At 41.9% G+C, this 15,575-nt stretch overlaps 2 protein-coding genes across 8 annotated transcripts in view; one reads left to right on the top strand and one right to left on the bottom strand.

The window, feature by feature from the left end:
• LOC100585613 (cytochrome c oxidase assembly factor 6 homolog) overlaps positions 1 to 2,308 on the top strand; it is a 32,836-nt gene extending 30,528 nt beyond the window's left edge. The window contains exon 4 of the transcript XR_004030068.1: positions 2,225 to 2,308. The gene's annotated coding sequence lies outside the window, so the exon portion shown is untranslated. The remainder of the gene's footprint in view (positions 1 to 2,224) is intronic.
• The window catches only part of TARBP1 (TAR (HIV-1) RNA binding protein 1), an 88,678-nt gene continuing 75,116 nt past the window's right edge, over positions 2,014 to 15,575 (bottom strand). For 4 of the 7 annotated variants that reach the window (XM_003267273.3, XM_030812659.1, XM_030812656.1 and 1 more), the window contains 6 exons: positions 11,424 to 11,505; positions 9,286 to 9,457; positions 4,304 to 4,495; positions 4,020 to 4,144; positions 3,066 to 3,202; positions 2,014 to 2,429 (listed from right to left, as the gene is read on the bottom strand). In XM_003267273.3, coding sequence (XP_003267321.2) covers positions 2,261 to 2,429; positions 3,066 to 3,202; positions 4,020 to 4,144; positions 4,304 to 4,495; positions 9,286 to 9,457; positions 11,424 to 11,505 — 877 coding nt within the window. In that variant the 3' untranslated portion in view covers positions 2,014 to 2,260. Of the gene's footprint in view, positions 2,430 to 3,065; positions 3,203 to 4,019; positions 4,145 to 4,303; positions 4,496 to 9,285; positions 9,458 to 10,472; positions 10,568 to 11,095; positions 11,192 to 11,423; positions 11,506 to 15,575 lie in introns of those variants that run through there. The other 3 variants (XR_004030065.1, XR_004030067.1, XR_004030066.1) reach the window with 3 other exon arrangements.

The raw sequence follows: 15,575 nt of genomic DNA, 5'->3' as shown, positions 1-15,575 counted from the left end.
CGTACATACACGGGTTGGTAGACATACACAGATCCCCTAGCTCCATCCACTGACAGGGCTTGTAATTTGCATAGCATCCAAGTATTCCCCCAAATATTAATTACTGTGGTAATTTTAACAGGTGCCCCTGAATTCTTTGATACTCCTCCCTCCCACAGAGTTTACATTCCCTACCCTTTAGTATAGACTGGGCTTAGTCTTTCACTTTTTTTTTCTTTTTTTTTTTGAGACAGAGTCTCGCTCTGTCGCCCAGGCTGGAGTGCAGTGGCACTATCTCCGCTCACTGCAAGCTCCGCCTCCTGGGTTCACACCATTCTCCTGCCTCAGCTTCCCGAGTAGCTGGGACTACAGGCACCCGCCACCATGCCTGGCTAATTTTTTGTATTTTTAGTAGAGACAGGGTTTCACCATGTTAGCCAGGATGGTCTCGATCTCCTGACCTCGTGATCTGCCCGCCTCGGCCTCCCAAAGTGCTGGGATTACAGGCGTGAGCCACTGTGCCCGGCCTAGTCACTCACTTTTAACAGACTAAGGGAACAGGTAGCAACTTCACAGAGAAGAATGTGGCAAGCGCAGCCTTCACCCACTGATGGGGGTAGTCCATCCTGCTGGTGCCATGAGCCACCTAACACGATGTGATGGAAGGCACCTGACCACTGGCATGTTCTTCCTTAAAACCCACAACCTCAATCTAATGAGAAAACACCAGACAAACTCAAATTATGCGACATTCACAGAATACTTGGCCAGTACTCTTCAAAAGTGTCCAGGTCATGGAAAGACAAGGAAAGACTGAAGATCTGTCAGAGATATGAGGAGACTAAGGGGACATACAATGTGGTATCCTGGGTTGGCTCCTGGGGCAGAAAACAGAGTGGAAAACACAGTGGAAAATGGGAGATCTGAATAAAGCCTATAGTCTAGTGGAGAGAACCACTGTCAATGGTTAATTTATTAGCTTTGATGAAGGTTACCATGGTTATTAAGATCCCATTACAGGCATGTGGGTGAAGGGTGTATGAAAATTTTGTGTACTCTCTTTGCAACCCTTCTGCAAAACAGTTATTTCTAAAGAAAACTACAGAAGAAAATATTTACAGGTAATGGGCTCAAATTCAAATATTATTAAAAAGGATCCAGATATAATTGAAGTTTATTGCTGGGTAGTGATAGTTACTCATAAATAATTAAGTAATAAATGCCAGAGAAAAAAAATCGAAAGAACAGAAACAGTCAATCAACACTTACAGGTCCCATTCTGTTGCAATAATGATATACAGGAGTAATTCAACTCCTTTAGGTCCATGTTCATAGTTGTCAGAATATAGACTATTTCTAACCACTATTTGATCTCTGCGTGCAAAGGTGATATGAAAAACTTCATATAAACTTTTTTTTTTTTTTTTTTTTTGAGATGGAGTCTCATTCTCTCACTCAGGCTGGAGTGCACTGGCGCCATCTTGGCTCACTGCAGCCTCTGCCTCCCAGGTTCAAGCAATTCTCCTGCCTCAGCCTCCCAAGTAGCTGGGATTACAGGTGCATGTTACCACACCCAGCTAATTTTTGTATTTTTAGTAGAGACAGGGTTTCACCATGTTGGCCAGGCTGGTCTCAAATTCCTGAGCACAGGTGATCCACCCGCCTTGGCCTCCCAAAGTGTGGGGGGTGTGAGCCACTGCACCTGGCCATAAACTTACTGTGAATGATTATGGCCTAGTTCATGGCTTCAAAAATAAATTAAAGCCTATTACCTGAGCATTCTGAGCCTCACAGGGACGCTGGCTCTGCATCCTGCCAAGCGTGCTTCCCAAGAGGAGTACAGAGACGGAAAGCGGCACAGAAGCTGATGACCCCTCTTCATTCAGAACCTTTGCCTCAACTTCCCCGGTCTCCTTATGACTCAAGGTTATGAGTGTTCACCGATGATCGCTGCTTTAACTCTGCTTTATCACAGTCCACACTTCTGACAACAGGCATTTCTAGGAAATAAATTATCTCTTAAAAAATCCATTGTTTTATTTCCACAATTGCTTAAAATATTTTATTAAAGGAAGAATACAATTTAACAAAAAGTGACTATTAAAGGGGAAAATATATAGTAATATGTTTAAGGCACATGGCAAACTTTTGGCATTAAATTGTAAGAAAAAAGAAATACAAATTATCACAATAAATTTCAGAATCTGTTTCTTTAGTCCAAATAGTTTTTTTTTTTTTTTTAAAGTTTGAACAGCACCAGTGGTTCACTGAGGAAGGGACATCATGGCTTGGTATCTCCGTGTGACAGCAGCTGCTGCCTGGTGTACTCCCAGATCAGCAGGGCTCCACTCACGTGGACGTTCAGGGAGCGGATAATGCCCTGTTGAGGAATTTCCACACAAACGTCCAACTGCTGGATCAGATTTGCTGGAATTCCCTCACGTTCATTTCTGAGGAAGAAAATATAAGAAAGGTTAGTTTTCCTGTTCTTTTTATTATTTACTTATTTATTTTTCTCTTTGATATTCTGAATGTTACTAAAAGAAACATTAACAAATGAAGTTAAGTCTGTAGTACCGGGAAATACATAAGAGTGTAAAAAAAAGACTGATGGGTCAATTCCATGTTTAGCTGGCCATGCCAGAGAGATGAAATAAAAGGAAAGCCCAAGGGGCTTCTTATAAATGTTACAAATCAAAGAAAAGTGCAGGTATGAGCAGGAGTCAGGGTAAACTGTAAAACAGAAAGGTAACATCTTCTAGCCAGGCATGGTGGCTCACACCTGTAATCCCACCATGGAGGCCAAGGCAGGAGGATCACTTGAGGTCAGGAGTTCGAGACCAGCCTGGCCAACATGGTGAAACCCTGGGTCTAGTGGAGCACGCCTGTAATCCCAGCTACTTGGGAAGCCGAGGCCTGAGAATTGCTTGAGCCCATGAGGCAGAGGTTGTAGTGAGCCGAGATTGTGCCACTACACTCCAGCCTGGGCTACAGAGTGAGACTCTGTCTCAAAAAAAAACACAAGGTAACATCTTCCAGTAGTCTGGGGCTCAGAGAATATACTATGGACACAAGAAGCTTCTTACCCTAACAAGAGTAGAGATTTCTCAGGAAAGCAATACTGGGTTAGGTCTAAACTTTTGGCAGTTTGTTCCACTCCAATGATGGTATAACCTTCTGTTTTCTTCTGCTGCAGATAATCAATTAGCTGAGGTGGTTTTACCTGAATATTAGTTTAAAAAGAACAGAATATTCATTCAGTTATAGCCCTGCTTGGAGTAAATTAGAGTTAAAAAAACATATTAACCTAAACTTAACTCTTTTTAAAAGAAAAAGAACAGAATTATACGTTATAAAAAAGAACTCTCCCAATATGACATAAATTTCTTTTTTTTTTTTGAGGTGGAGTCTTGCTGTGTCGCCCAGGCTGGAGTGCAGTGGCGCAATCTTGGCTCACTGCAAGCTCTGCCTCCCGGGTTCACGCCATTCTCCTGCCTCAGCCTCCCGAGTAGCTGGGACTACAGGCGCCCGCCACCACGCCTGGCCAATTTTTTTTTTTTTTTGTATTTTTTAGTAGAGATGGGGTTTCACCGTGTTAGCCAGGATGGTCTGCATCTCCTGAGCTCATGATCCGCCCGCCTCGGCCTCCCAAAGTGCTGGGATTACAGGCGTGAGCCACCGCGCCCGGCCAACATGATATAAATTTCTAAGAATTATTCCTAAAATCAAGAGTGGGCTGTAACAGGATATGTTTTACTGAACAGAATTCTACATTATTGATGATTTCTAAAAATGTGACCTATAAAAAAAAAAAGTAAAAAAACAGAAGCGAGCTGTATGTTACTTTTAAACACTGTTCTTAAACAATCGATTAAAGACTGCACTATTATAAATTACGCAAAAGGACTAATACACAAAGATAGAGCACTACAAAATATTTTTACAAATACAAACTTTTTTTTAAAACTTTTATTTTAGGTTCATGGGTACATGTGCGGGCTTGCTTTAAGAACTTTAATAATAAATTACTTTCCACCCACCTCCACGAGAGGAAGCCACTGTTCTGCGGAGACACTGAGGTGCTGAAACTGTTTGTCGCTGATACACTGAAGGCTGCCAACAACGAGCACTGAAGCCCCAAATACCTCACAGGTCCTGCACAGTCCTGCACACAACACCTGGAATCATTAAGATTGTTCCCAACACAATGCTAAGCTCATCATGTCGCATACGTTCCTTTGAAGCTCCCGTGCCAGTGGATTAATTAAAAAATGTTTAAGACCAAAAGCTTTCAGGCAAAGCTCCTGGAAAACTCCAACTTTACCTCCTAAATTGGTCGGTTTGTCAATGAGCGAGGCCACGACGATGAGTCTACTAATTGACTTTCCAAGTCTGGCAGCACGATCCTGAAACAGGAGCTCCAGGTCTAAGTCGGGAACACGACTGTTCCACGGGATAATCTTCTTCTGAACGTCGGTCCACTCCGCTTGGTTATCTGCTTCGACCAAATTAGTACCTGGGAAGGAAAAAGAAAACAATCCCACATATAAATAAATCTGAATCTCTATATATTTATTTATACATGTATATGTATTTTTAAGGATGTGAAATAATTTAGAATGAGGTAATTTAGAATGAGATTTAACAAAGCATTCACTAAAAAACTTTAGTTGGATTCAGACACAATTCCCATTTGTAGCAGTAATTTTAAGTTTTCAAAATCAGCTTTACTAACCAATATATTATGATACTTCATAGAAACATGAGATATACATTTTTTCACATTTCATCATATCTGAAATTGAGACACATCTTAGAATCCAGAGTATCATAGTTTGGTAACATTTTTTTCCTTGGAAGTACATAAAATAATGATGTATCTTTTTTTTTTTTTTTGAGATGGAGTCTCGCTCTGTCGCCCAGGCTGGAGTGCAGTGGCGCAATCTCGGCTCACTGCAAGCTCCGCCTCCCGGGTTCACGCCATTCTCCTGCCTCAGCCTCTCCGAGTAGCTGGGACTACAGGCGCCCGCCACCACGCCCGGCTAATTTTTTTTTTGTATTTTTAGTAGAGACGGGGTTTCACCGTGGTCTCGATCTCCTGACCTTGTGATCCGCCCGCCTCGGCCTCCCAAAGTGCTGGGATTACAAGCGTGAGCCACCGCGCCCGGCCAATAATGATATATCTTACAAACAACAGTATATTAGATTGGGATTGTCTATGGAAAGACTGTATTTCTGAAAACAATATAATATCTAAAATAATTTTACAAGTGCTTGCAGTAACTTTTCTAAAATGAAGGATTTTGTATAAAGCAGTTATCTCTTGACAAAAGTGATGAGGACACAGAACGTTACTAGCCTATCTGACTGCAGTGTTTTCATCTCTGTAGTACAGGACTGAGACTCTACCTCTCAGGCTCTTCCTCAACTCTGTCCTACTCCAAACTGCTTCGTGAGCAATCAAGGAGCACTTAGTTCACTTAGGATAGGACAGACATGCAAATAACTGTAACACAGGATAACAGTAAAGGTAACGCTCACACAGAAAGGGTTTACTAATGTCTAGGGGAGGAAGAAGCAAAGGGTAAGACCCCGGAAGGCTCACAGGAAGGAAGGTAAAAGTTTGCAAAGCAGACAGTAGATACAGCATGTGCACATGCATGGGATGTAGGAGCAACATGGTTCAGGCAGCAGCAAGTACCTTGGTTTAGTGCACAGCCTGCAATGGAGGGGAGGGAGATGGCTCAAACCAAAGGGCTTTGCATACCATGATAAAGAATTTATTCTATTGGCCAGGCATGGCGGCTCACGCCTGTAATCCCAGCACTTTGGGAGGCCAAGGTGGGAGGATCACCTGAGGTCAGGAGTTTGAGACCAGCCTGGCCAACGTGGCGAAACCTCGACTCTACTAAAAATACAAACATTGGCCAGGCGTGGTGGTGGATGCCTATAATCCCAGCACTTTGGGAGGCCAGGAGTTTGAGGCCAGCCTGGCCAACATGGTGAAACCCCATCTCTACTAAAAATACAAACATTAGCCAGACGTGGTAGTGGACGCCTATAATCCTAGCACTTTGGGAGGACAAGGTGGGAGGATCACTTGAGGTCAGGAGCTTGAGGCCAGCCTGGACAACACAGCAAAACCCCATCTCTACTAAAAATACAAACATTAGCCAGGCATGGTGGTGGACGCCTGTAAGCCCAGCTACTAGGGAGGCTGAAGCACGAGAATCGCTTGAACCCATGAGGCAGAGGTTGCAGTGAGCTGAGATCGTGCCACTGCACTCCAGCCTGCAGACTGAGAGACAGAGTAAGACTCTGTCTCAAAGAAAAAAAAAAAATTCTTCCACAGATAAAAGCCATTAAAAAATTTTAAGAAGGAGAGTAACAGTACTGCTGCGTGTTTTAGAAAAATCTCTTTTAATAGCTATGTGGAGGCTAGAAAACCATTAAGGGGCTTTTACACTAGTCCAGGTAAAGACAATGCCAGTCTCAATGAAGACAAGGCAAGAGGGGCTAAAGAAGAGGAGGAGGAGGCAGCTTTGGGAAGTGAAATCGCCAAGAACTGGGTAACGGATGTGGCAAGAGCAAAAGTAGGACAAGAACGACTTCCATGATGATTGGGCGATACCATTATTAGGGCATACAGAGCAGGCACTTTTGGGCAGAAAGGCAAACCGAATTTGGATATGGTGATATTTCAAGAGCTTAAGGAATATCCAGGTGCTAATGTCCAGTCTGTTCAGGACAGAGGCTGGGCAGCAGATAAGGATTTGAAAGTTATAGTTACACAGGTGGTGGTTTCAAGTTGGGGACATTAATAAATGTGTTCTGGGAGAGCATAAAGAGTGAGAAGACCGGGCCAGTGAAAACCTTCAGTGGCAGGAGGAGAGGCTGGTCAGAGGGTACAAAGTCAGTCAGGAATAAGCTCTTGTGTTCTAGTACACAGTAAGATGACTATAGGTGACAATAATGTATGTATACTTCCAAATAGCTAGAAGAGAGGATTTTCCATGTTCTCATCACAAATGTGAGAGGTGACAGATATGCTAATTATCCTGATTTGACCATTACACAATGTATATATGCATGAAAACATCACACTGTACCCCATAAATATGTACAATTATTATTTGTCAGTTAAAAATGAAGTAAAACTTTTATAAAAAAAGAAAAAAAATAGGGGGATACTAACATTTCAGCCTCGGCATGGAAAGCCTATCACAACATGCCCCTCTTTACCAAAACCAGGCAGAACAGACAGACCTCATTAGCCATTCTGCCATTCCAGTCATGCTGTATTTCCCTGCTCAGCTTTACGCAGAACTCGACAGCTGTCTACAACGCCACCTCTCTTCCCTCTCCTCCCAGGCTCTACCCAACCGCACTGGGAAGTGCCTCCTGTCACTGTCCTTTGCTCTAGAATCTTCACAGTTGCTCTTTCTTTTCCAGTAAAGCTCTCGCCAGGACTGCCCGTACTTCCTTGGGGTCTCTGCTCAATGTCAACTCCTTAGAAAGGTCTTTCTCACCCTCTGTCCCTCTCTTCACCCTGCTTTGTTTTTTCACGGTACTTCTACTACCAGACACTGTGTTAGGTACGTGTTCCCAGTTGTCTCCTCTGTAAGAACGTGGGCTCTATGAGGCAGTTACTGGGTCTCATGTCTAACACGCAGGAGACAATCAATCAATCTTTGTTGAATGAATAAATTTAGGACAATATGTCTTAAAACACATTAGTGAACCATCCAGAGGCCTGACAAAAAATTGCATTTTCCCAGAACTCTCCTCCAGAGATACTGAATTAAACTAAGGGTGGTTCCAGACCCATAACTGGCCTTTAAAAAAAAAAAAAATCTAAGGGTGGGACATGGAATCTGAATTTTCAACAAGTCACATGTGAGTCCTGAAGACATGAAAAGTTTGGAGAAGCACCGATGTCAGGGCTTGTGAGGGACTCATAGCGAGAAGGGTCAGAGTGAGGAGGAAAGGCAGGACGGCCAGAGACTGGCAAACATGTGGCACAGAATGGGCAGGTGCAATCTGAGGGCAGCGTCCATCTGTCCACTCGGACTGTGTAAAGGAAACTGAAAGAAAATTTCTAATTTCGTGAAAGAAGTTTCAAAGGTGGTAATCGGTTGGGGAAAGTCAGAACGAGGCTAAAATGTGAATGACAGACAGGAAGATAGCCTACAGTCATTAAGACGGTTAGCTGTCATTTTTAAATTGAGTTAGGGAACCTGATCCTTGGGTTTTTAGGACAGCTTGACTGTGAAGGGGAAGAGAAGGAGGAGGGGGAGGAGGGGGAAGGGGGAGGGGATGGGAAAGTGGAGAGGGAGGGAAGGGAGAAGGGAGTAGGGGAGGGAGAGGAGGGGGAAGAGGAGAAAGGGGAGTGGGAGGAGAGGGAGGAGGAGGAGGAGGGGGAACAGGGGGAGGAGGGCGATGGGGAAAAGGGGGAGGGGGAAAAGGAGGAGAGGGGAAAGGGGGAGGGGGGAAAGGGGGAGGGGGGAAAGGGGGAGGGGGAAGAGGGGGGAAGAGGCAGAGGGGGAAGGGGGGAAGAGGCGGAGGGGGGAGGGGGGAAGGGGAAGAGGGGGGAAGAGGCGGAGGGGGAAGGGGGGAGGGGGAAGGGGGGAGGGGGAAGGGGAAGAGGCAGGGGAAGGGGGAGGGGGAAGAGGGGAACAGGGGGAGGGGGAAGGGAGGAACAGGGGGAGGGAGAAGAGGTGGAGGGGGAGGAGGGGGAGGAGGAAAGGGAGGGGGAGGAGGAAAGGGAGGGGGAGGAGGGAGGGGAGGAGAGGAATGTGGGTCCCAGAGGAAGCTGGTGGAAAGGAGTCATTGCACAGGGAAGGGTGAGACAGAGGAGAAGGGATAACATGAAGCGGCGTCCAACCAACCAAGAGAGGGCTAGAAACAAGAGCTCTGCTTTATTCCTATGAAGAACAAAAAAAGAGATTTCATCATTTGGTCCTTTTGGAAATGTTTATTTTTACAGAAATATACAGTAGAAAAGCAATAAGTGTTAATCAATAATACTACTTAAAAGGGAGGCCACTGGCCATCAGCTTTATATAAAGCAGATCGGGCTTTCTTTGGATGTTTTTTTTTTTTAAATAGCTTTAAAGCTAACTTTCACTAAAAGTGTTAAAGTTATACCACACTTTTTCACTGTCTTTTCCCTAAGTGGAAAGGCAGAGTTCACCATGTCAATGAAAGTGATATTATTATTATTAACTACCTGTCCTTACTAACTTAAATCAAAAAAATCTAACCAGATCAACACGGGGAAAAAATAAAATGAAAATTATTTTTTACCTATGTCTTGCTGAGACCAGTCACCTGGTTTTAGTTTACTAAGTTGAGTTTGAGAAAGGTACCACTGAAATCCCGCATCTAAAGGAACATCAGTGAATCTGGTAAATTTATCAATGGTGATCCATTCATCTTCAATAAGGCCTGAAAGGCGTGGAAGGATGTAAAATATGGTCTGAAAAGAGAATTATAAAATCTAAATTTCTTCCCTTAAAAATAACAAAGAAATATATAACATATTTAAAATACAACTTAATTATTAATGATATATTTTCCAAACTATTACATCTGATAAAACTATATACTTTCATTTATATCTTATAGCAACTGTCTATATATATTTCTCATCTTCTCTGAGAAATTAGGGGATTAATTTAGGGAATCCCTGAGAGGAGGCAGAACTTGTACTCTGGTACTTCTAACTGTGTGTAATAAACCAGTATGTGACTAATAAAAACAGTGTTTCAGAAGTAATCAGTTCTAATGATGGACAGTATTTGGATAAGTGCAATTTACTGACAACTAAATACCTCCAAAGGCAATCAAGTTCAAGCTCTTTTCATGACAAGTCTTTTACTCTCGTACCCATTAGATAAATTTAGAATCTGAATTCTGGTTTGACTAATATAATTAGTTGTGTGACGTTAGGCAAGTGATTCAGCCTTTCTTGGCTTCAACTTCCTCATTTGTAAGACGAGGATAAAATCAGATTACAACAGCATATTAAAGTGTTTGTGAAAACGGCACAGTCTGACACCACTGTAAACAGTCATCGCATAAGCAATCCTCCTTTGCTTTTCTTACTTACTAAAAGAACTGAACCACAAAAATGACCAACAGTGAAAAAAGTACATAGGAAGCACAGGTCCAAGTAACAGGCAACTTAAAAATGAAACAATACTCTTAGCAGCAATGCACATGTCTTCATGAAAGGTTTTAGAATGAATACGGTTTTCTTCATGCTATATCTGTGCAAACTTAAACTGGCACAATGACCACGACTACATGTTGATTAAGGGGGCACAAATACATGAAGAGATACAGTTCTTGTGAACAATTAAGCTCCATTATTTTATTTACACAGATACTTTTAATTCATTTCACGACTGGAGAATAAATCATAAAACATATGAGAGTGACATGGTCAAAGGTAAGGATGAGGGAGGGCAGGAGGGAGGCAAAGGACTTACTCCTGTTGGAGGACTGAATAGAAAAAGGCTGACTTAACACTACAGAGTGACTAGAGGAGTCCTGCAGAAAGATGCCGGACAAAGCATTCTGGGCGCTAAAGAACACAGAGCAGAGCATATTAAAATCTTTGAAAAATCCTAAATGGTATTTGCAGTGAAGCAGCAGAAAATACACATTAGTGTTCTAGGATGCCATCTCGCAATATATAGATCTATACTTGTTTAAAAATCAGTTTATCAATAATCTTAATAATCCACCAAAAAAATTGCTTATGCACAGTAGCTTAAGTTACCAATAACTTACAAGTTCTTCAGAGGAAAAGTCCTAGGTCAATGATTTAAATTCGAGGGTGGCACATTATAATTACAGTTGAAAAAGGGAAAAGGTAACATAATTTATGCAATGTCTAATGATTTACATATTGAATTAATTTACATGTTAATCATAATAAGCATGTTTATGGTTCTTAAAATTATATAAGCACATTTTGTTACAGTCAGTGAGCTGATGTATCATTTCCTATACAATTCTCATTACCCAGAACCTAAAAATTGCCATTAACAAAAGAGTGTATCTTTTTGTTCTTTCATTAACAATGGGCTTCAGTACAATGAAATCTCACCTGCACAAATGTTCTCACTCATTTCCTTTTAATGTCAGAACAGATTTCTGTTTAGAGTTAAATATTCCCTTCCATTGTTTACAAGCCAGACACTGCCTGAGAAATAGAAAGTGAAAATGACTAGCCAATTTTCACTGCTTAAGAGTGAAATGAAAGCAAGTCATCTGCATAAAGTGACAAAGTTAAACTTAGAACTTTAAAATGTTAAGGTGACGTTTGTAAGCAAGAAAAAAACTTTACCCTAATCACAACCCTTCAACAAAAGCAGAAAGGAGGCATCAGGATTAAAGATACAACAGAGAATTTACAAATGATATTCTCTACTCACCTCTAGACAATAATCCTCGAGTGGGTGAAATGTTGCAAAAAAGAAATGCTCTTGAATGCGTTGCCAATTCTTCTTGGCATTCCTAAGGATTAAAAATATGGTATGAGCCACAGACAAATGAAACAACTCTGGTGAGGGGAGAATCAATTCAGTATCTTAAAGGGGGGCTGCAGTGTTGAGAAGGAACAGAAAATTTTATGAACTTTATCCTAAGATTTATACACACCTCTCCAAGATCAATACATACTTTAAAAACTGACACTTACTAAATTTCACATTTTGAAATAGAACCTTAAACCTATGTCTGGCAGAAAACTCTTTTTTCCAGGAGAGAAAACCATTACATAAAAGTCACTTTTTCTACTCCAAAGACTCATACCATGCAGTCAAGCTGTACCTACTTTCACAAACCAAACAAATTTACTATGAGCAGGGTTTAAATTTTTAAACCATCTGTTGTCAAGTTTATGTTTTAAAAGGCAAAAAAGGTAGAGATAAAAGTTATACAATATGGCAGGCAGGTTTCAGATAAAATTCATGATCATCAACCCATAAACTAAGCAGCAATTTCAAGACATTTTTCTGGCAAGATCATGCTCCTGCCCTGGCCAATGTATCTTCTTCACTCCCTGGAGTTCCTGTGCCCTCCCCGACCCTCTCACTATCAGCAGACGGCCATGCCTCACACACCACAGGAGACAGGAGTGAGAGATCTTTCTTCTTCCTGCCACCTCCTTACCCACCTGTCCTCTTTTCTCCTTCACTGTCAAGAGTCTCTCTTCAAAGGGCAATACCCTGCCCCCCAACAGATCCCATTCCCCTGGGTTTTGCCCTATCTCCCCCAACTTCCGCATCTCCCCTCTTCTCTATTCTAGCCTTTCCTTCAGTCTTTTCAAAAGGGCTTTTATATCTAGTCTTAAAAAACAAAACAAAACCTTATTAAAGTGTCCATCAGTAATGGACTCAAGCGATAACCTAAGGCAAATGGAATATTAGGTAGCTGTTAAAAGAAAAGCAAGTTTACTGGAGTTTCACCTTTGGTGGGAGAAGGGAGGAAGGAGACTGTCTTGTTTTTATGTGATGCCTTTCTGCACTGTTCAACTTCCTAACTATGAATATCACTTAAAGACAACTAACGTTACCAAAAATGAAACAGAAGCCCTCTTTTGACAGCACCTCCACCACTAGCTGTTGAACTTTCTAATATACTATTTTTTTGAGAGAATTTTCTAAATAAGTTGACTGTGTCTCACCCTCCTCATCACCCATTTTTTGAAAAGTTAAAGACATGAAATATTTTAAATATTCCAAATATTCAGGTAAAGAAAATTATAGACACCAATAAACCTACCACTCTGATGTAATATATGTTAATGTATCATCCTATCCACATTCGGACTTTTTTTTTTTTTTTGAGACAGGGTATCACTCGGTTGCCAGGCTGGAGTGCAGTGGTGCGATCTCTGCTCACGGCAGCCTCAACTTCTTGGGCTCAGGAGATTCTCTCACCTCAGCCTCCCAAGGTGCTGGGACTACAGGTGCATGCCACCATACCCCGCTAACTTTTTTTATTATTATTATTTTTATAGAGAACGGGGTTTTGCCATGTTGCCCAGGCTGATCTTGAACTCCTGGGCTCAAGCAATCCACTCACCTCGGCCTCCCAAAGTGCTGGGATTACAGGCAAGAGCCACTGCACCTGGCCCCCTCTTGTACCTATTTTAATTTGGTTTCAATCCCCTAATTATGCTATCGAATGGTTCTTGATAAATCCAGTAAGTACTTTAGGCTCTTATTTACCTTACCTCAAAGCCTGTCCATTTCTCTGTCCCTCTACTAATCTCATACTAATCTAAATCACAATTTTCCTCCCACTCTCTCTTGCTCACCTCTGATCTGCTCTTCACACTTTAATGCAAAAGAAAACTGGATGATGTCATTCTCAAGTTTAACTTTTTGCTGGCTTCCCAATTCACTCAACATCAACCCAAGCCTGGCCCTGGCTCCCTCCATCTTGTGACTACTCTGTTGCCTCCCTCAGCCAGACCAAGCTTGCTTTAGTTAAAGCTCTGGGCAAATCAAGTGGGGCTGGCCGTTCCCAAACACAGTGTCTTCTGCACAGAAATCTCTTTCCTTCAGTCTTCATTGACCTAGCTCCTATTCATGCTTTAGATTTTAATGTAAACATCATGTTACTTAGAAAGGCTTTCCCTAAACCACCCAGACTGAATAGTCTGTATTTCCTTATCACCACATTTACTTTTCTGTGATTTATTTTAAAACTTTTAAAAATCGCTCTGATTACTTGATATCTATTCCCATTTGACTGTGAGTCACATGAAGAAAGAGGCTCATCTACCTGGCTAACCCCCAGCACCTGGCCTTGTGCCTGTCACAAGCCGATCCCAAGGAGGTAGGCAAACACAGAATAGAGGTGGCTTAATGCCTAAGGTGCCTTATTTATTTATTTATTTATTTTTGAGACGGAGTCTCGTTCTGTTGCCAAGACACCAGATCTCGGCTCACTGCAACCTCCACCTCCCGGGTTCAAGAGATTCTCCTGCCTCAGCCTTCCGAGTAGCTGAGGTTACAGGTGCCTGCCACCACGCCCAGCTAATTTTTGTATTTTTGGTAGAGACAGACAGGGTTTCACCACATTGGCCAGGCTGGTCTCAAACTCCTGACCTCAGGCGATCCACCTGCCTTGGCCTCCCAAAGTGCTGGGATTACAGGCATGAGCCACTGCACCCAGCTGGATGCCTTATTTTGATTGGCTATATCTCCTACCTGGTACTGAGATTTTTAAAGTTATTTTTTAAAAGCGCATTTTATTGCTTAATAAAAAATATGAGAGGAGCCAATTGCTTTTAGAAATCAAAACACAGCTACCAAGAAACTTGGAATAGGATCAACAACCAGGATCGAAATGTCTCAATACCAAATAATCACTCACCATCTAATCACAGAGAAAACTACAAGCTGACAAATGCCTATCTGCATGTTAAATTATGGCAATTCCCTCAAACTCCCTTCCATTAAGGAAGGGCCGAAAAGTCTATGGGGTAACTATACCGTCTGTCCCCTGGTTACCTATCTCTAACCATCAAACACAAGTAACATGTAAGTTCATTAAATTACATAATAAAATATGATTAGGAGCAACTTTGGTAGCTTGAGTTTAGATTATTGCATGATAATGCAAATGCGATCCTGAGAAATATTAATGTTCAAATCTACACATGTAAACTCAGCCATGTATTCACCAAATAATAGGAAATACACCATATACCAAGGAGAAATGACATTTAAGGTCCCTTGAAAAGATCAAGATTTTTAGTTTTCAGATGACAGTTAGAATTTTAGGGGTCACTTGCAATGCTACAGTGAATGACTAATTTTGATGACCAGCCTTTGCTGGGCCAGGCACAGGGAGGTCATTCTCCATTACACGGAACTGTGCATGATGTGCCAGGAATCTATTCCCACCTCTGCTCTCTGTCCCTCCTCTGGAACCCATCTCCCCACAGCTAACTCTCTTTTTCTCCTGCTATTCCCGTGTTTTACCTCATGATGTTCACTTTTCTCTTTTCTCCATTTTAGTATTTATTTGTATTTATCAAATATCTTTCTCCCAAGCCCCTAAAACCTCCCTTACCCACTTAATGCTCAAATGCCTCTTTTCAACAAATGCATCAAAAGTGAAGGGAGGTAGAAAGGTACATTGTGGCCAGGGAGGTACCCTCGCCCCAGCCCCATATGAAGCTACGTAATGACTCAGTCTTATTTGTACCATGTACAAATAACTTAATGGTCACGGCCAAGACTTCTACATGCTATTTGTTTTCCAAATGCTATTTTATTTGCCTATTATGCTGCTTCCAACACTTAACCATTTGTGTATATAAGTTAGTGGGTGCTTTTTCAGCTTTTAAGATGAAAAATCTTTTATGTTGGTTGATAATGCCTGTGTCTCTAAAATTTAAAAAAAAATCCAGAATTCCTGGATGGCAATAATCTATGATAACAATAAAAAAAGGCAAAACAGCACCACCTCAGAGATGAGGAAATAAGCGCAGAGACCTGGACATGCTTATGACACTGCAGCCTGCTTCTGCGCCATGACAGGTGCAGGGAAAGAGAGGCAGACACGGG

This window comes from Nomascus leucogenys, chromosome 5 (genome assembly GCF_006542625.1).
Source record: "Nomascus leucogenys isolate Asia chromosome 5, Asia_NLE_v1, whole genome shotgun sequence".
NCBI classification, from domain to species: Eukaryota; Metazoa; Chordata; class Mammalia; order Primates; family Hylobatidae; genus Nomascus; species Nomascus leucogenys.
This window is presented reverse-complemented; position numbering and strand designations above follow the sequence as displayed.